The sequence below is a fragment of the Haemaphysalis longicornis genome, unplaced genomic scaffold, assembly GCF_048455015.1.
Source record: "Haemaphysalis longicornis isolate Haplotype H1 unplaced genomic scaffold, Haemaphysalis longicornis Haplotype H1 scaffold_10, whole genome shotgun sequence".
In the NCBI taxonomy this organism is placed as follows: Eukaryota; Metazoa; Arthropoda; class Arachnida; order Ixodida; family Ixodidae; genus Haemaphysalis; species Haemaphysalis longicornis.
This window is the reverse complement of record NW_027526204.1, coordinates 140,313,139-140,332,588: the sequence shown is the minus strand read 5'-3', so window position 1 is coordinate 140,332,588 and position 19,450 is coordinate 140,313,139. Positions and strand designations below refer to the sequence as shown.

The following is a 19,450-nucleotide window of genomic DNA, read 5'->3' as shown; positions in this document are numbered from 1 at the left end:
GTTCGAAGGCGCCGAAAAGCTTCGATGGCTGTGCCTCGGACTCCACTCGTTGCTCCCTGCTCCGCACAAGAGCCCCCCAATACCGTTTTTCGAGCTCAGCGCGGATGTCGTTTTTCACGTTACGGATGTCTTCAGAGAATTCCCCCGGCCTCTCCTCGTCCGCTTCCACGAGGGAGCGCAGGCACTCCACCAGTCGATTTACTTTCGCCCTTCTGTCTCTCGCCTCTTGTCGCCCGATTGTGATTGCTGCATCTTTGACATGCTGTTTGAAGCGCTCCCACGCAGCTCCATCAATGGGCGCAGTGCTCATTGCTTCAATTTCACCTCTTACGCGATCGACGAAGGACGCGTGTTCGAGGACCGTGGAGTTCATCAGCCAACGGCTGCCGGCTTTTTTTCTGATTTCACGCTCAGCTCGGATGGTACATGTCACCAAGCCGTGGTCCGAGAACGCGACAGGAGTGACGGCGTAATCGATCACTAATGGCAACGCGTCCCCCGTCAAGTAAATCCGGTCGAGGCGGGCCTGTGACGTGCCTCGCCATCTAGTGAAGCGGGTGGTTGACCACCCACGCTGAAGGGCCACGTCAGCCAGGTCGCCCTCTCGAAGGACCGCTTTCAAAATCCGCGCTGACGCGTCCACTACACCCTTAGCACCTGCTCTGTCGCTGGCGTTTACAACGCAGTTAAAGTCGCCCGCTAGGACAACACGGCCCGGGACCACTAGGATGTCCCGAATAGAAGAGAAGAAGTCGGTCCGCGCCTGCGTATCATTAGGCGCATAGACGCACACAAAGCGTGTAAGCTCCCCTCCCACCAGGACGTCGACGGAACAAAAGCGTCCGTCCTTCGCCAGCTCGCAGTCGATTACTGTTAAGAATTCGTGTTTCCGGATTAGAATTGCGGTACCACCCGCTCGGGTGGGTGTGAGGGTGTAAAAACACCAGAACTGGTGGCCGAAAAATCGTACAAAATTTTGAGCGTCCTCTCGAGAGGCAATTTTGGTTTCCTGTAAAAAGGCCACATCTATTTTTTTTTCATTCAGGAGGTCAACTAGCCAATGTTTCCTTTTCTGTGAGGTTAGACTTACCACATTTAAAGTGGCAAGCGTGACTGCGTTCTGGTGTGATGCCATGGTGTGAAAAGGAAGACGTTTGCGCTCACGCTACAGAACAGACAATTCCTTAATGGAGTTGTTTTTCGTGACGACACTAAACTAGCTGTGAAGCTGATCATGCATGCGGCGTTGCGTATAAGCTACCACCTCGTTACGTTCCACTGGCAGAAAAGTTTGCTGTAAATGGGTCGAACACTTAGCACGTGCTTTTTGTCGCAGGTAGTGTAAAGTTATGACAGTATTTTTTTCCGTCTTTCTACATGCGTTCATGCCAGGACGCGTATGCTTCGCGGTTCGGAAATTAATAGACGCGCTCTTCTGAGAACTTGAAAATTAAAATAGCGAGACCTTTATATAATAAGCTGTGATCATAAAATGAGCAGCTGACGAGCAGGTCAGCTTATGCTGATCAACCCCGTTTTATTTTCTACGAACGATCGAGTTGATGATTACACCTCGAGCCCAGATGTCATCAGCCAGCTACGCAAACAGCCGTCTGCAAATTTTGTTTTGCCATTGCCGGTTCAACGCACCACGCCCCCTTCCGCCATGCGCCCACGCCGAACACGGGCGGCGCGCTCCGAAGTCGCGCGTTTGCCCCGCTGCACTACTTTGCGGCGTCGCTCTGCCAGCGCGACGTGCGCGTCACTGCAGCGCCCGCCTCTCTTCATCCCAAAAATACGCGCCCGTGGTTCCCGCTCTCTGCGCGCGCGCCCCAGTGTCCGCGGCGCCAGCACGGGCCCCCTCCGTCGCTCGATCGCGCCGCGCCCGCGCGTCTACGACGTAACGTCACTTGACATTCAAGCCGGGTTTTCACCCCGTTGAGGCAGTTCCGGTTTCGCTTCACTGTTCTGCGGTTTAAACTCCGTTTTCGACGCATGCGCAGCACAGACCACCCCGTCGTCTGCTCGATTCCGATGCAGACGATACGCTGAACACCCCCTCTTCCCTCCGTTGATGATTTGCGCAGTACGAGGTGACACACTACGCCTGATAGAGATCCGTAGTCGACGTTCGCTCCCCGCCCGCTTGTCCACGCTAGTTTAAATTTAATTCCTCTCCTCCGTCCGTTCTATTTCACTCCCGTTCTTCGCGTCGCGGCACAGCCGCGCCGCCCGGCAGCTGCAAGCGGCGAACGCGGTTGTTGCATCAGCCCACCGCGCTGCCTGCGCAGGCGAGAGTCCGCTCTCTTTTCCCATTCAGTCGCTGCCGAGAGCGGTCGCGCTGCTCGCACGCTTCGCGCTGCCTCGGGGGTTGACGGGGTCTCGGAACGGGCGCCGTTTGGTGCACAAATACTCTCCGTAACCAAGGCACCGCCGACAGCTTCTACAATGCAAAACGGCAGCTACACCTCCCTCAACAAAACAGGTGAGCCCATCGGCCGCGCCGTTCTCCGCTGTTTACACCGGCTTGTGCGGCCACATCTGGTGTACGTATGCGTACTAAACACGCTGTCTTTGCGACGGAGTTCCCTTGTGCTTACAATGGTAGCAGTCTGACATCTTCTGCCCCGGTGGCTGATGTTTTTATTCTATCCTTGTACCGGTCGACAAATAAGTGAGGACAAATGTTCTTTCGCAACCAAATAAACAAACATACCAAATAAAATAAATAAATAAATAAATAAACGAAACGCCATTTTCTTATTTTCTGCGTCGTTTTAACTTCGTTTTCATCTTCAGAGACAGGCCATGCAACATATGTAACTGGCCGGTTGATTGATAAAGCCGACTTCAAAATCAGTCTGCTAAAACGTCGTCGCTCCCTGACATATGAAAGCTGACAGCACGCGTCGCTGTTTGTTATTACTGATGATGGCCTTGTAACAGGTCAGATATAAAGCGCTATAAGTGGAGTGTGATTTTCGTTCCGCCTGGGCACGCGGGCACGCAGGCATGCGGGCGCATTTAATGTTCATTGCGTCAATTGTTATTGAACATGGGCATGTTAGTGTTGCCATTTTTTTTTATTTTAGGAATATTAAAAACTACATTAACGTTGAATTACTTCCTTGTTCCTCGCATAAACATTGAGTAGCTGGTTGTTCTACTTATTGTAATTCAGCGTTGCAATATTGTGATCGTTTCGGACCACTCTTCCGTCGGTGGACCGTGATTGTCATTTCTGCATTGCAAATTACCGCCAACTTCGCTCTTCAAAGCTGAAAAAGTGTCGGCTTCCGTGAAAATAGGTTCAAACGTGCCGTCACCGTGAGAAAATGTCGGCCAATGTCGTTCAAAACTCGCGCTGCATTTAGCAAAGGCTTATGTGATGCCTAGCTGTTGCGTAACACAGTCTGTATAAAAAAAAATCAGGTTGCTCTTTGTCCTAGTATTTCTTGTCAACTTGCAAGCTACATGCCACGCGCTTTTTGTTATTCTTGTTTCTTGGCCTCCTAAGTTCGCTCTCACCCAGACCGAAGCACGAATTGGCGTAGGTCCACCTTTTACACAAGTGGCGCGTAGCTGCAAGGCTCGGAATGTTTGAACTCCGGAGAGAGAGTGAGAGAGAGAGAGAACTTATTTCTAACCAATCGGGGTTGTGTATCGAATTCGGGGTTCACGCTCCGTTTCGCCGAACATCATGAGGTACGGTCTCATTGATGATTGTTTGAATTTAACGCGCCGACGCAACGCAGGCGATGAGGCGCGCCGTAGTGGAGGGCTCCGGATTAATTTTGACCACCTCGGGATATTTAACGTGCGCCGGAATCTCGTACACACGGGCGTTTTTTTCTTTTCGCCTCCATCAGAAAAGCGGCCACCGCGGTCGGGAATCGAACCCGCGACCTCGTGCTTAGCAGCGCAACGCCTTAGCCGCTGCGCCACCGCGGCGGGTTGCTGCATAGCCTTGAACCTCACCAAGGAGAGGAGGCTGACCATAGCCAATATTTCTAAAGAGCCAATCAAATAAATACCGTATTTTTACGATTCTAAGCGCCCCCCGATTCTAAGCACCCTCCCCTACTTTCGGGGGCAAAATTAAAAAAAAGAAAAGTTTGCACGCGAATCTACCCCCTCTTCTAATTAAGCAACCATCGCAAGGTGGATTTTAGCCGCGTGGAAGCGGGCCCACGTTGACGGTGTGGCCAAGTAATTTATGAAGTTTTCAACTGCAAACCACAACGGAATAGGAGACCACCCACTGGAGCATACCGAGACCGGCGGCCCAAGCAGCGCAACGCACTCGATTTGATTGATTGATTGATTGTACGGTTTAACGCGCCGACGCAACGCAGGTGATGAGGCGCGCCGTAGTGGAGGGCTCCGGATTAATTTTGACCACCTGGGGTTCTTTAACGTGCGCCGAAATCTCGTGCACACGGGCGTTTTTGCTTTTCGCCTCCACGCAACGCACTCGAAAGATAGTGAGAGTGACTGAATATCACGTGAGCGGTGGATTCACTGTGTGTCTATTTTTTTTTAATGTTTGCCAAAATAAAACAGTGTTCCTTGCGCTTGTCTCGTCGAAATACGTCCGCAAAAAAGTGGCGGTTGGGGCGGTAACTTGTGATTTTCGATTCTAAGCACCCCCGTCACTTTGGACATCGCGATCGCGGAGAAAAGGGGGTGTTTAGAATCGAGTAAATACGGTAGTTTCGGCCAATTAGCGGCAATCAGCCAACATCGATCAGTCAACCAGAGATTATTTTGTCGGACGATGCGATTCCAAGCACGCTGTGCAGTCGACTTTCAATCTTCTTTAACTAGGGACACCGCCCACGCTAAGATGGTTTAATGCCCTCTCCCTCCTGACGCTAACTAGCGTCAAAGTTACCCCCTCGTGGTGCGCGCCGCATTGTAAATATTGGCAGACGCGGCGCGAGGGTGGTTGACTCGACTGTTTTGTGCGCGCTCGTGCGCGCAAAGGCGAGCAGCTCTCGCGGCGTTTGTGGCTGCATGGTGGCTGCACGCGTCTCGATCTTGAGGTGTGGAGAGAGAGAGAGAGAATAAACTTTATTTAATGAGAGGAGTCAAGCGGGCGGTTTCCTCAGTCCAGGACCCCGTTGGAGCGTCCAGCCGCCTCAGCTCGGTGGATCAGCCGAAGCTGCTCTTCGAGGCTAGAGCTGGCCAGCACTTCCTCCCACTGCTCAATCGAGGGATTCGATATCGGGGAAAGTGAGGGGTTAAGCTGGCACTCCCACGCCATGTGATACAAGATGCAGGGCGCGTTGCAGAATTGGCACTGTGAGTAGTATATTGTTGGCCAGAACAAGTGGAGTTTGGTCGGGTGGGGGAACGTGTTGGTTTGGAGGAGACGCCAGGAGCGCTCCTCTGCCTTGCTGAGGGAGGGGTGGCCAGCGGGTAGCATAAGCCTGGTGTGCACTCGACAACGCAAGAGTAACACGAAGGATCAGAAAGAATTGCCACTGTGGGTAAATGTTTAAGACTTCCGTTATCTGACTCGTCACAGTGCGTATACATATTGTGACCCCGCCTGACTGGTATAATGTCCTGCTTAAAGGGCCGTCTGACGGGTTGATTGAGAGCATTCGCTCTTGATGCACTTACCTATACTCATAGGGGATGGACAGAGGATGACGCATTAAAAATAGATGCCGGTTTCAAATGACCCAGGTTTGATTACGACCACGGGAAGCATTTTTCTTTCTTTCCAATAGGCTGCACATGTTAATGTTCTCTGCCGCTGCTACTAACCCCGTACTCTTTGGGCGTATTTTAGCTGCAGTGATGTGCATCTTCTTGGATGACTGATAGCTTTTGTAGGCTGTAATAAGTGCAGTTTTCCATGCAGTATAGAAAAAAAAAAGCCTTTGGGGTAGCCCAGGGGTAAGGTTGCCGGTTTCACGGCGCAGACGTCTCGGGTTCGAATCCCGGAGCCTCCTCAATCGTATTTCTTTCTTTAGGCGCGCACCCCCAGCACCTGCTCGTGGGCTCCTTCCCTCCTCACCACTTTCCCTCACACTTCAAGGTTTTTTGGTGCGACGGACGGATATTTCTCGGCCTCCTAAACAGATCCGCTGTTAAAAACGGCAACATTAACAAGACAAAGAAAAATGAAAATAAATTCCGCCGGTTGTGCTCCTATTTTCGGAGTAGCTTCGGCGAGTTCAACCCCGCAATCAATTGTCTGCGTCCAGCTTACTGGTCATGCTTCTTCACAAAGTGGAGGGGCACTGATTTTTTCGTCAGCTTCATTCATTCATTCATTCATTCATTCATTCATTCATTCAGTCAGTCAGTCAGTCAGTCAGTCAGCCAGTCAGCCAGTCAGTCAGTCAGTCAGTCAGTCAGTCAGTCAGTCAGTCAGTCAGTCAGTCAGTCAGTCAGTCAGTCAGTCAGTCAGTCAGTCAGTCAGTCAGTCAGTCCGTAAGTCGGTGATTGCACGAGGTTTCGAACTTTCGTAAAGGCCAACCTCAAATTCAAGTCCGAGCCGTTATACGCTGCTGCGACAGGTGAGGTTGGAAGTTTTCGTTTAAGAAGTGCACAGGTTCGTGTTGAGGTTAAAGTGAGGTCACAGACAAGAACGCTTAGTTTCCAACGGTAAAATATTTTCAATCTCTCGCGATTTTCATTGGTGCTGGGCGATGTAGCGTATATATACTGATGTAGCAAGGCTGTCAGTGTGATCGGAATGACAAGCGCCCCATACTTTACAGCCGTTGCTTATCGCTTTCATTTGCATTTGGAAACGGCCTTCCCGTTTTTTCTTTTTCTTTTTTTTTTGTCGACGCCCTGATTTGAACTCAAACGGGCGCATATCTCGAAGCAGCGAATTATATGAATGATCAAATACAGTTAGGAGGACGAGGATACTCGTTAGCGTTTGAGGTGAGACCAAAGTCGGCGAGTTATTTGCTCATCTCTGATTCATTCATTCATTCATTTTTTGCAGGGCAGCTGTTTTAGGTTAACTTTCCCGTTTTCGTCGTATTCATTTCTGCGCACCCTCTCCCTTCGGCCGCCTGTTCGTCTCCCGGCGCTTCATTTTTCTATTTGAGATGGCGTATGTACACCTTTACATTTCAAATAAGCGGAGTTCAACTGCCTCATTTCTGGAATGGTGCGAGCATGCGCAGATGATTTCTGAAGTCATTCGCACAGCACTTTTTTTCTGCGCACGCGTAAAACACTCCACAATGGCGGCGTCCATGTGGTGTTGATAGCAATGGTGTATTGCCACCTAGCAAAGAAATGTCTTCCCGGCAACGCATATGTGTTTGTAAGTGAAGCCGAGTTTAAGGCGGTCAGTGGGCGCTGCTTTCTTTTTTGTAAGCTGGCTTTTCTATAAATGCTGGTAGTAGGTAGTAGACCGTTATTTGAGCGGAATCGGAAGGCCAAAGACCTATGCAAAGAGAAGAATAAGGGGATAGGGGGTGGGGGTAGGAGTTAAGTCTTTTTTGTAAGAGATGGGGCCTACCCAGCTAAACCATGCGTACCAGGCCATTCTTAATAGAAAATAAGTCCTATTTTACGAGGTATTGATTTGTAAATTGGTGCATAGTCGATTTCATTTGGCGTCAGATGGGGGAGTTCCTAGTTCTGAGCGATACTTAGAGAAATGACGACACGCCCGTGAAAGATATTTGAGGTCTGCTCGGAAAATAGATTCTCAGCATGAACACCTATAGGAGATGAGGAGAGATCCACTTGTCGATAATGTGCGTAGTACCATATGCTGCGTTGGTTGCAAAGTGAAGTATTCAGGTACATTACCGTACAACGTTACTCATAAAGCAAAAATCAAAGCCCTTTTCACAGGAGAAAATGATTAAAACGCGAAGATTTCTCACATGCTCTCCCAGTCAGTCCAAAGTCCAAAAGCTTCGAGCGTGTGCATTCGCTTATCGTCATCATCATTGTTTTATAAAACCCATTTTGTAAGGTTGGCTCTCCTGCAGTGCGTTTTGGCGCGACATCGAACGTCATCAGTCAAGCAAGGAAAGCTTCGCTTAAAAAAATTAGCAGTGGCTTAGCTCCGCTATGCCAGGATATACGAAGCGTGAGCTAAGGTTCAGCTGGTTATTCTTAGCATTCTTGGTTGTCTAGGATTAGCTGATTATCATGCTTACTGCTGCTAAAACGATTTCCAATCCAATCCAATCTAATGCAGTCCAATACAGTCACTGCTCCTCGCGCATGCGCAGCACGGCTCTCCAGGAGCCACGCGAAATGGCTATCTAGCGGCTCCGGCGCAGCGTCAGACTTGGCTACTGCGCAACGGAGGCGCGCAGCTGGGCACGCCCCGGCGCCAGTGCGTCTGCCGCAGCTATGACGTCACTCCTCTGGAATGCGCAGACCGGCGAATGTGCAGACCCAATTCTCTACACACCTGTACTCCAATTGGATTAAATTTGTCCAATCCAATCCAATACAATACAATACAATTCAGTGCTCCTCGCGCTTGCACAGCACCGCCTTTAAGGTCCACGCGAAACTGCTCAACCTCGGCCAGTGTAGCTTACGCTACAAAATAGGCGCAAATGGGTGCGAACGCGGCGAAGGAGAACACCGACGCCAAGCGTAAGCGCGTTGCCCGTCGGAACTCCAAATCCCACGAGGCGGAAACCCAAGACGTCGGCCTGGCTACGATCCCGCCGAACCGGCGCGACGGCGCGGTTTGAGGGAAAGTTGGTGCGTCCAACAACCCACTCACAGTTCCGCTGGTAACCCACCATCAGAGAGCGAATGGCACTGAATCTTTCTTTCAAGTTTCTCCCTATAATAGGCTTATTTGTCTTTATACTCTTGGCATTGTTATTGTCGTTTTTCTGTCAAACTTTGTTGCTCTGCTTGCGTTGTCTTTACAAGATGAGTAACTGCGAAAGCGTCGGTCGTTGCTTCTTGCGAACAAATTTAGTGCAGTGCAACTTATTGCTATTACCTTCACCGTATACTCGTACAAGAAGACTATTTTTATTTTATTTTATTTATTTACAATACTGCTGACCCCAGTTAAGGGGTCGTAGCAGGGTGGAAAGAAGAGTGTGATACATTTCACAATAGTTTCGGAAGCTGTCTCTTTTTTGTACCTGTACTCGTCTTTCACTCAGCCTGTGTTTTATTTATTTCATTTACACCACTTCAGCTTGTGTGTGGTTGTCGTATGTTTGTTTCTTGTAATATGTTTCTTGTATTTTGTATTTGTATCACTATCCGTGAGCCAGCACTCAGGCCATTGGCTGTTCCTGGGCACGTAAATAAACGCGATTGATTGATTGATTGATTGATTGATTGATTGATTGATTGATTGATTGATTGATTGATTGTTTGATTGATTGTACCAGCGTTAACTTACTTTCGGAAAGGTCTCTTGGAGGACCATAAGTCGGTTTGAGGCCCTTAACTTGGTAACTGGGATGTTCGCAACCGCGTTTTTCGCAAATAAAAAGAGAAAGAAAAGAACACTACAGTGTATTTAATTTGCATTTCACGGCGCCTCGACTGTGCCCGCCGCGTTGGCCGCTTTTCCTCCCTACTTAAAAGCTTACCGGTAAAGCCGCGATGAATAAAAAATGAACGGGTAATGCGCCCTAGCACGTTTTGCCTGTCGAATGTGGGCGCACAGAGGAAGCGCTTTATTTAGAGACAACGGAAAACGATAGGGCGCGTGCATGACTGCAGTACCCGGATGTCACCGGCGCGGTGTTTTGAGAAAGGTGGCCAAAGGCAGGAGAGCGAGTATCAGCTGGTTGTTAGAGGCGACATGGCTCGGGCGAATGTGAGCTGCTGAATGCTAAACGGTTTCGTCTCTCTTGCGCCTACAGCTCAGCAGCGGGCTCGCTTTACGCGGAAGGAAAAGCTCTGTTCATCCTGGTGGTGATTGCATATAGGAGATATATACGTGCTATGCATACAGGCTGCCCCAGCTGTGCAAGGTTTGCGCACGTGCCAGTGCGCGACTGCCTGGCAGTGCGCGCATCAAATGGCTACTCACGCGAGGAAGGGAAATGTCACACGTGTTATCAAAGTGGAAGTTTTTAAAACGAAAGCTTCCTCAGTGGCACTGATGCGTTCTGTCAAGAAAACCATGCATTTCCCCACAGACCATGCAGTTGGTCGGCCGAAAAGCTCTGATAAGGCCCCTGTACACACGGCGCGTGTGTGGAACCGGGCTTCCATAATGTCAAAACGGTTACTTGGAATAAGAAATGGTTCTAGATGAGAAGACAATACACGCACACATCATGAAGGAGTGCAACAGTATACATTCATCTCGTGAACCACGTATCGGTATACATTTAGATCGTTCGTAGATGAGTTTACTTAGTGCGCGGAAAATGGTCGCGTGGGTTCCCTCTTCGTTTGAGATCTGGGTCTTTGAAGGTCTGACGATCGATTGGACGCCCTTTCAGCGAAGGTTGGACGCACGTTTAGCTTTCGCGCCTCTCTCAACTTTCTGTAGAAAGCGGCGTTTCTTTTTTTTTTTTTTTCGCGAAATGATATTAGGGTTGCTGCCAGTACATCTCGTGCTTCCAGGAACTTCTCTGACGGTTTTGAATGCATGTAGAATTTATCACAAAATAACCGTCGCTACTCCGTCCAGCAACACTCGTTGCTATTTTTTGATTGAGGAGACGCCGCATATATTTGTTGCTTTCGTTGCTCCCGTGTTTTTTCTCGTTGCCTCAGGAAAACGACTGCGGAAGAAGCCGGCCTGGTTTTAAAGCGAAAGCTTGCTTTGTGGGACCTATGTCCGTCAAAAAACTAATGCATTTCCCCATAGACTGGTTGGTCGACCAAAAAGCTCTCATAAAAAGTAGCTGCGGCTTAGCTCAGCTTACCTTGGAACTGCAAAGCAAAAGCTTGGCCTATTCTGGTTGTGTCTTGGTTTCGCTTGGTTAACCTTTGATGTAACTGTATTGCCGACCACGGCTCAAAGCCGTTCGGTCCCGTGCAACGCTCACAGAAGGAGGCCCGGCCACGCTTTCATTCCCAGCGAACGCGGCGCAAGACGAGTCACGTAGCCCGAGACGACCCAGCGGCGCATGCGTGGGACGCTGCGGGGGTGGTCGGCTTCCGATAGGCCGATCGGCCTCAACCGCCGCGGGCGCCGCCGCTCATGGCTGAGCAGAACGACTGAAAACGGGGCATTGTGCGCAGCGCCGAAAGCGGACCCGGCGAACCACGCGATGCGCTTCGAGGGGTGTGTCTCCAGTCAAAAGGTGAACTTGCGCATCCGCGGCGGAACCGCTGGACGAAAGTAGTAAAGCCTTGCTTCAAAAATCAAAACAGGTCCTAGGGCCTTCATATTTTGATATAAGACAGCTTAATTTTTCTTGGGAAAGCGTCTTCCTAGCAATGCATTTGTGTACAGAGGTGAAGCCGACTTTCAGGGTATCAATGTAAGCTTGGCTTTTGTAAGTTGCCTTTTCCACATTGTCTGTTCTGCAGTGAAGCGCGGCCGTCTACAGAGGGAGTATGATTACAGAAAACAGCTCTAACTCTTGCGTTATCGAAAGTATACCGTAACAAATTACACGAAAATTATCCGCTAAGACGACTCTACATGCTTGAATTCGGGCTTCTATTGTCTTGAAACGGTCATTTGAAAATCGCGGTGAAGGAACGGTTCTGGATGAGACAATACATGCATCGATCATGAAGATGGAGTATGCCTTTATCTCACAAACCACTTATAGGTACGCATTTACATCGTTCGCAGATTCGTTTACTTAGTGCGCGAAAAATCGTCGCTTTCGTGTTTCTCCATCCTTTCTTTAGGAATGGATGGTAGATAATGATCAGCCTGTCCTTCCTTTATACATTTGTTTTTGTTCATGACGTGACGTTTCTCTACTGTTTTCGCCCTCGGACAAGAGTCGGGCGTGTATGTGTGTGTATACGCCGTCTCCGCTACTGAGCGCCAAGTGGGCGGCAGTGTTTGGACCTCACTTATCTGGGCACCCATTAGCGAGCTCTTGAGCGCTTTCGTCGCACACGTCGCGGGAGACGAGACCCGACCGCGGCTTCAGCCGTCCTCCTTGTGCCGTCGCCTCCCATGTTTGCGGAATACCCTACAACCGCGTCCGCACCGCTATTTGCCTCCGGTCTGTTTCCCTAGGTTCACTGACCGCTCGCTTCCCCAGGGGGGTTTCGGATGTCGTTTCAACTCCATTCACAGCTCGACGCTGCTGCTTGCGTTTGCACGGTCTGTTGCGCCGCGAAAGGTCTTTTCGCAAAGACGCTCGTGAGGTCAGCAAGACCCTCGCGAGTTCCTTTACGTTCACGTGCCGGTTTGCGGGCCACTTATCCCCCGCGGTGTGGCCGCAGAAGCGCGATGGTTGCAGCTTTGCGCTGCCGCCGTTGGATAATGCCGTTTCTGGCAGATAACGGAAATGGACGCGTGAGTGCTAGACACACAACATTAATGTACTTGTGCGAGCATTCCTTGATGTCAGCTGCTGTTGACTTCTAGACGTCAACCCTTTCAGGGGATAACAAGGAAAGCGCACGGCTGAGAGCTTGCAATCACTGAGGATTCCTATTAATCCGTAGTTTCCCATTGAAGCTTCGGCACCTGAAGGCGAAAAGTGACCGTTGCCTTCGGCGCCAAAGCGAATAGTGCCAAAATGGCCGCCGCTGTGAACCAAAAAAAAAAACTGTGGTTGATTCATCTGTCATAGGAATCGGTAAAACACGAAAGTGAAATGTGCAGCGAGATCTGCAGCTCAGCATGATTTGCGGGTCGGCGGCTGTCTTGTTGGTGTGCTTGGCGAGCGCCGTCCTGCTGGCAGGTCGCTCCGGCAAAGGTGTGCTGGCGTCATTTCCATGACGGATATGACGTGAGTGAAATCTTGGTGTATCCCGGCATAAAACACGTTCGTGTTAGAACATAAAACCCGAAAACGAACAACCCTAAGTATAACGTATATTCTTTAGTACAAAAGGTTGCTTCCCCACACGAAGACCCTGAGCGCAGAGGTGCACCCTTTACAGGCCGCTTGCTTCGTTGTACTGGCGTCACTTCCGTGACGGATATGACGTCAGCGAAATCTTATTGTATCCGGGAATAAAACACCTTCGTGCTAAAAAATATATTATCATCCCTTTCTGAAGAAAGCTACGAGAAGCGCGAAAGCTCAAAGTGCGCCCAATCGATCGTCATACCTTCAAATACCCAAATCGCGTACGAAGAACGAACCCAATTCGCGCACTGTACTCGAGAACAAAATAAGAACGGCAATAGCTCATGTACGGTACCACTCCGCCTAAGCGACGGACCCTGTCAACGGGCGCGTGTGTTTTAAAAGGAGATTGCTATGAATTCGTGATATCGTCTTCCTTTTCCCACACTTTGCTTGACGTTGCTGCAGTATTTTATAAGCAGATTAAGTTCAAAAAATCGTTGGAACGGCTCGTGCCATGTTGGAAACATTCCCAGTAACACTCTACTTGCGCCGCGCGGAGTAACATCCGGCCGCGGTGATGAGGAACAGCGGCAACTTCCGTTGCCGTTCTTAACTTGTTTCCGCGTATAGGTAAACGCATCTGCGAACATTCTACATGTATACCGATACGTTGCTTATGAGATAAAGGTATACTATTGTACTCCTCCTTCATGAACGATGCGTGTATTGTCTTATCTAGAAGCGTTCATTGTACACGAATTCCAAGTGACCCTTTGGACACAATGTAAGGTCGTTTTCACGCACGCGCCGTGTGTCGAGGGAGCTTATCAGATGTCTTCGTCCGACCAACCGATCGACGGGGAAATGTTTTGACAGAATGCCACCGGTCCCACTAAAAAAGCTTTCGCTTTGAGAACAACACATTGGGGATTCGAACAGGCTAGGCTCTTCAGAGCGGGAGCCGAGGGCGTTGCCACACCCACGGCCGCTCGATCGATTGAGCGGCAGTGCCACTCCGCTGATATTCGGCAGCTTACCTTAGCAGAGGGGTCTGTGCTGCGTGACAGGTGAACGCGACGGCACGCGAGTAAAACGGGTGCACGCCAACCACGGAGAGCTACGATCGATTCTGGAAAACCAGGCTCTCGAAGCAGTTCTCTCCAACAGACGGGTCTTACCCGCGCCGAGGAGGTTGTGCTTAGGGAGGATCCGGGTGGGGGTGGCCTTAACTCCCGCCGTGACCCGCCAATGGCCTCACTTCCAAGATTGTTCTACAAGCCCCGGTGGCCCAGTTTGCCACCGCAGCGATGCAATAGCCGACATACACCACTTGCTGGGGTCTTGCCTCTCTTTGCGTCCTTCGAGACTGCGACATCTTGAGGCGACTGGCCTCCGCGTAGACGACGCCTCCGCGAAAAACGCATGGATATATGGGCCCCATCATTGTTCCCTCCTAGACTTTATACGCGAAGCGAATATTTTCATGTTTATCTAATCAACTTTCCTCATCATCAACTCATACCCCTTATCTGGGCCCTGTAGCAAAATAAACGCTCTAAAAAAAACGAAAGCTAAGAAAGAGACGCAAACATGGTTTAGCAGAATAGAAATCTTCGCATTCAAGGAATGTGAACAGACTCACGGGCTCAAGGATTTTTAAGGTGGAGCATTCTATGCTTCACTGATGGCATCGTCCGTCACGCAAGACGTACTGCAGGAAAACCAACTTTACACAGTGGGTTTCAAAAACGATGATAAGGTGATGATGAGCTGATAATGATAATGATATACTAACCATGAAACACTACTGTTGTCACGCGATTGTGCTATTCATGCTTCAACTGCCTTTTGCACCAGAGTTCTGTTCGCTTGACCTTAGTTTTACTTTCGTACATTTCTTGTGTAATTTTTAATTTAAGGTATTCCTTGGTTGTGTTTCTCCGCTCTCGGGCTTTCATTTTTTGCTGTTCTCTCTGCTGTGTTCAATGGTACTCATGAAAACCTTGTTATATAACCTCCCCCCCCCCTTATGTAATGCCTCCGGGTCTCTAAGTGTATAATATATGAATTGAAATGAAATAACCGAAGGCGCATCAAGCGCTCCCCAAAAAACAAACGCTTCCCGTGGTCGGAATTGAACCTGGATCCCTCGCGTTATGAAGAGGACGTCTATCCGATGGCGCCATTCCTACACGTTTGCAGCAGTTTGGATTTTAGACCTTGATTTTGATACAGGGGTTCAAGGGAGAAGGCTTTGTGTTTTAACTATATTTGTCTTAACAAAGGGGCTTTTCTTTATTGATAATATAGCAGGGGTAAAACCTTATTGAAATTCTGCTCCTGTCGGTGGTTCTTTTTCGTTTGCCATTACAGCTAGCGTGCACGCAGTCATCGCCGCTTCGTCTCCGCGCCGCCTTGGCGTTTGTTTTATTAGTCAAATGTATTAGTCAATATATATACCGCAAATAGTTCGGGGGGAAGCTACTTTGTTTACTTTTTTTTTCAAATGCATACCATTAATTTGTGTCACTGCTGTCCTTGTATACAAGCCGGTTTACTGTTGCACTACTCCTGCTGTACTGCCCGAATTACTTTCTGCCATGTTCATGTTAGCTGTTTCTCCTGCTTTTTCTACCCTACATGTAGTAGAAACTGGTGCTGTCGTCCTTCTTTCAGTAATGCTGTGAAGCCTACTGATGATGACGTCATGAGTAGTAGCAGTTTTGTCCTCTGTTGAAAAAGGGAAAGCCGGCATACCGCCCGAGGAAATGGGAGGGGAGGGAAAAATAAGAAAATGCATCACGGGGTTATCTAGGCAGCTTCCCTGAAGAAATAAAAGCACCTCCTATGCGTACGTACGCGGCTGTCAGCAAAGAATAAAAATTAATGCGTAGTAATATTCGTTTAGCGGTTTGTCGAAAGCATTGACCGTGTGGGCGAACAAGAATTGTGAAGAATAACAATGAAGCGACAATCACCATTTCGTGGTTTCCCAGACGCTCACGCACGGTTTTCAGCGACAACAATTTTGAGAAACCGCCCGATTCTTCCCTGCCTCGACCGAGTCCCAGTTGACACCAGAGGCTGTTGATCTCGAGTGGGCTTTAAGGACCCCGTTATCAGACGTTTGCCCGCCGTCTGCATCGTGAACTTCTTTCTTCTTTTTTTTTTATTGTGGTCGTGGACGAGATTTTTCGCGATAATTTCGGCGACCAGGGGCAGCATTCCGCGAATTTTACGGCCATGACTAAGATATAGATAAAGGACCTGCAGGGTCACACATCCCCCGCCCCGTGTAAACGGGGGCTGGTCGTGTGTCGTCATTTATCATACACCCGATTCGGCGAGAATGAGGTCACTGACCGTTCGCGCTTCAGCTTTTCATTCGAGACTTGAATCAGGAAAGAACACGAGACGCGAGATGAGGCGGCCTGGAGTAGGCGAGGTCAACAGATGGGTGAATTTCTTGAGTGAGGGCTGAGAACACGACCTGAACGATGAAGTGAGACGAGATATCTTGAGCTTGAATGGGGTTGGGACCGCTTTTGGGGCTCGGAAGGAGTAGAAATTACGGGGGGCTACTTTTCTGCTGTTTTTTCGCATCAGTTAACATGTTTTTTAGCTGATGAATAGAATGATTGATTGATTGTAGGGTTTAACGCGCCGACGCAACGCAGGCGATGAGGCGCGCCGTAGTGGAGGGCTCCGGATCAATTTTGACCACCTGGGAATCTTTAACGTGCGCCGAAATCTCGTACGCACGGGCGTTTTTTATTTATCCCCTCCATCAGAAAAGCGGCCGCCGCGGCCAGGAATCGAACCCGTGACCTTGTGCTCAGAAGCGCAACGCCTTAGCCACTGAGCCACCGTGGCGGGTGATGAATAGAAGGAATAGAAATTGTTAGCTTCTTACATCAGTTTTCATGTTTGGTAATGTTTAGAACATTACTCTGCGGCAGCTATTTGCGTCGATTTCGTCTGTCCCGGAACTGTTGTCATTTCCTTATTACTATTTTTCTTCTTCTCTTTTTTCCCCCTATTTACGCAATATATTTTCTATTGCCTGAGAGGTCCGCCTCTGCAAACGATCGTTGGGCATTATAACACCGCTCGGTTGCAGCGGGTGCTAATGGTGCACCTGTCCAAAGATTCGTTTTAATAAAAACGGCCAACTGCTCCTGCAGAGTTCTACGTAGACAACTGAAACATCACTGCTGTTCAAGCTGTCAAATATATCGGTATATTCTTTCTCCACCAAGTTGGCGTGAAATAAGCATGTCGAACATGTATTGCCTTCGGAGCGGAAAACGTTTGGGCGTGTTGGTTCATAGTCACACAGAAAACAAGCGCAGCAACAGCAGCGGACGAGGTTAGGACAGGGCAAGCGCTAACTATCCACAAATGGTTTGTTGCGAGACCAGCGCATATAATCACACCTGGCTCGCAAGAGGAGACAAGAGAAAAAGAAAACACCAAACGAGAAATGAATGACTAAAGATAAACAGCCACGTGCCGCCTGCGTCAAAAAATCAAGCTCTAGTTTTGATAAAGGCACCGACTGCATGTCTGCTGACACGCTGATCACCGGAGAGTGCCATCTCAGCCGTTTCCACATTTTCTCTCGTCAGGCCAGAGCGGCTTTTACAAGCTTTTAGGACTGTTTTTGTTAAGCCGTCCAATGCGTGCGCGGAAACCGGTCTGCACTATTAAACACCGAGAAACCGTTGTATACACTGTCCGGCTGGCTTTGCCTACAAAATTGAACTCTCATGTGGCAGGTAATGTGTTGGCCAAACCGGCAGATGTTTGAATGTCCGTTTTAAAAAAATCGCAAGAAGAAAGTCAGCAGAGTTGCCACTGGCAGCCAGCTCGTCGCCCCTCGTAAAAAAATTGTCCCAGGAAACCCGCGTTACCATCTGTACGACCAGACTAGTGCTCGGTATTATCACCGATCTGGCCTGACGAGAGATATTGTGGAAGCTTCTGAGATAGCCCGTTGCGGTGATCAGCGTCTCCGTAGGCGGTCTGTCGCTTTATCAGAACCAGAGCTTCATTTCTTGACGCAGGCGGCACGTGGGTGTCTTTTTTCTTTCGTTTTTCGTTTTGATGCTTTTTCCCATTTCCTTCTCTCCTCTTACGAGCCAGATGTGCGTACATGCGCTGGTGTTGCAATAAACCATTTGCTGAAAGTTCGCGCTTGTCCTGTTCCAGCCTCGTCCTCTGTTGTTACTGCGGTTGTTTTCTGTGTGAATGTGTTACCACCTGCCGCGGTGGCTCAGTGTCTAAAGCGTTGTGCTACTGAGCCCAAGGACGCGGGTTCGATACCGACCACGGCTGCAGCTTTCCTGGTGGAGGTGAAGAGCGAAAACGCCCGTGTGTCGAGATTTCGGCGCACGTTCAAGAACCCAAGTCGGTCAAAATTAATCCAGAGCCCCCCACTACGGCGCGCCTCATATCCCATCCGTAGCTTAAGCGCGTTAGACCCCACAATCAGATCTCAATGTGCTACCGGAAGTCAGGCCGCATGCTTGACTTGTGGATAAATTTTAGCACGGCTCATCGTGACTTGAAGCTTATCTAATGCGCGGCCGTATGGCCCGTTAGTATGGTATCCGAGCACAGTATAGCCCGCTTATAGAGAATAAAGTTTTAACGAAATCCCGGCTATAAAAAACAAATCTGCGTTTCCCGTTACCATTTGTACACTCATATTTTATGTTCAGATATAGCGAAAAACGGATATAACGAATTGATTTCTGTTTCGTGATGTGTTCGGTATAAGCGGGCTGGACTGTACAAGAACTCCGACTAAAAAAAATAGGAGCTACCCAAAGTATATAGGTCTGCCTGTTTTGCAACGAATTCGCACTGCTATCGACAATGTTGCTGCGTTTAAAGATGCCCCAAAACTTTGCTATTCTCTTAATTAAATTGCTATAGTATAGTCTTGAATTATAGTTTTAAAATGCGGTAGAAGATGTCGCAATCTGCATTTGAAGCTTCTGACATTTTTTTTCACAGAGGCAAGACCACTCTGAGATGGATATATTCGTCGCACATGCATATCGAAACCCGCTTTAGAGATCTCCACGCACGATCAGTCTGTGGAATCTTCCAAACCCCGTAATCACAGCCACTAACGACGCATTATGAACGGCGCCTGCGAGAACAAGCGAAAGGAGGAACGATTCACAAGGCTGTAATTAACCGGTGGAAAAAAAAGTATCAGTATTCGTCATCATTATTGAAGGGTGTCGGTTCCAGAACTTGAACGTTTTGTGCAATGTCAGCAACCTGGTTTTAGAACACGCATAGTTGGCGCTCTGCCTTGAAAGTTCGTTTTCGTTCTTCCTGTATTGTATTACCGGTATTTTACGCGCTCATGTCGAATCATAAAATACTCCAAGAGTTGTCTAAACCAATGCTCGGCGATCTGCACGTACTTGAAAAAAAAAAAATATGCAAAACGGGTATTTTGGTCCAGCGTAGACCGGACCCAGGCCTTGGCTTTTGGTATGGCC

The 19,450-nt window shown here is 49.0% G+C and overlaps 1 protein-coding gene across 2 annotated transcripts in view; it reads left to right on the top strand.

The window, feature by feature from the left end:
- The first annotated feature begins 1,777 nt into the window (after positions 1–1,777).
- Positions 1,778–19,450, top strand: part of LOC144159491 (sodium-dependent proline transporter-like) — a 53,683-nt gene continuing 36,010 nt past the window's right edge. Inside the window, exon 1 of one of the 2 annotated variants that reach the window (XM_077691012.1) lies at positions 1,778–2,485. In XM_077691012.1, coding sequence (XP_077547138.1) covers positions 2,449–2,485 — 37 coding nt within the window. In that variant the 5' untranslated portion in view covers positions 1,778–2,448. The remainder of the gene's footprint in view (positions 2,486–19,450) is intronic. The other variant, XM_077691013.1, reaches the window with a different exon arrangement.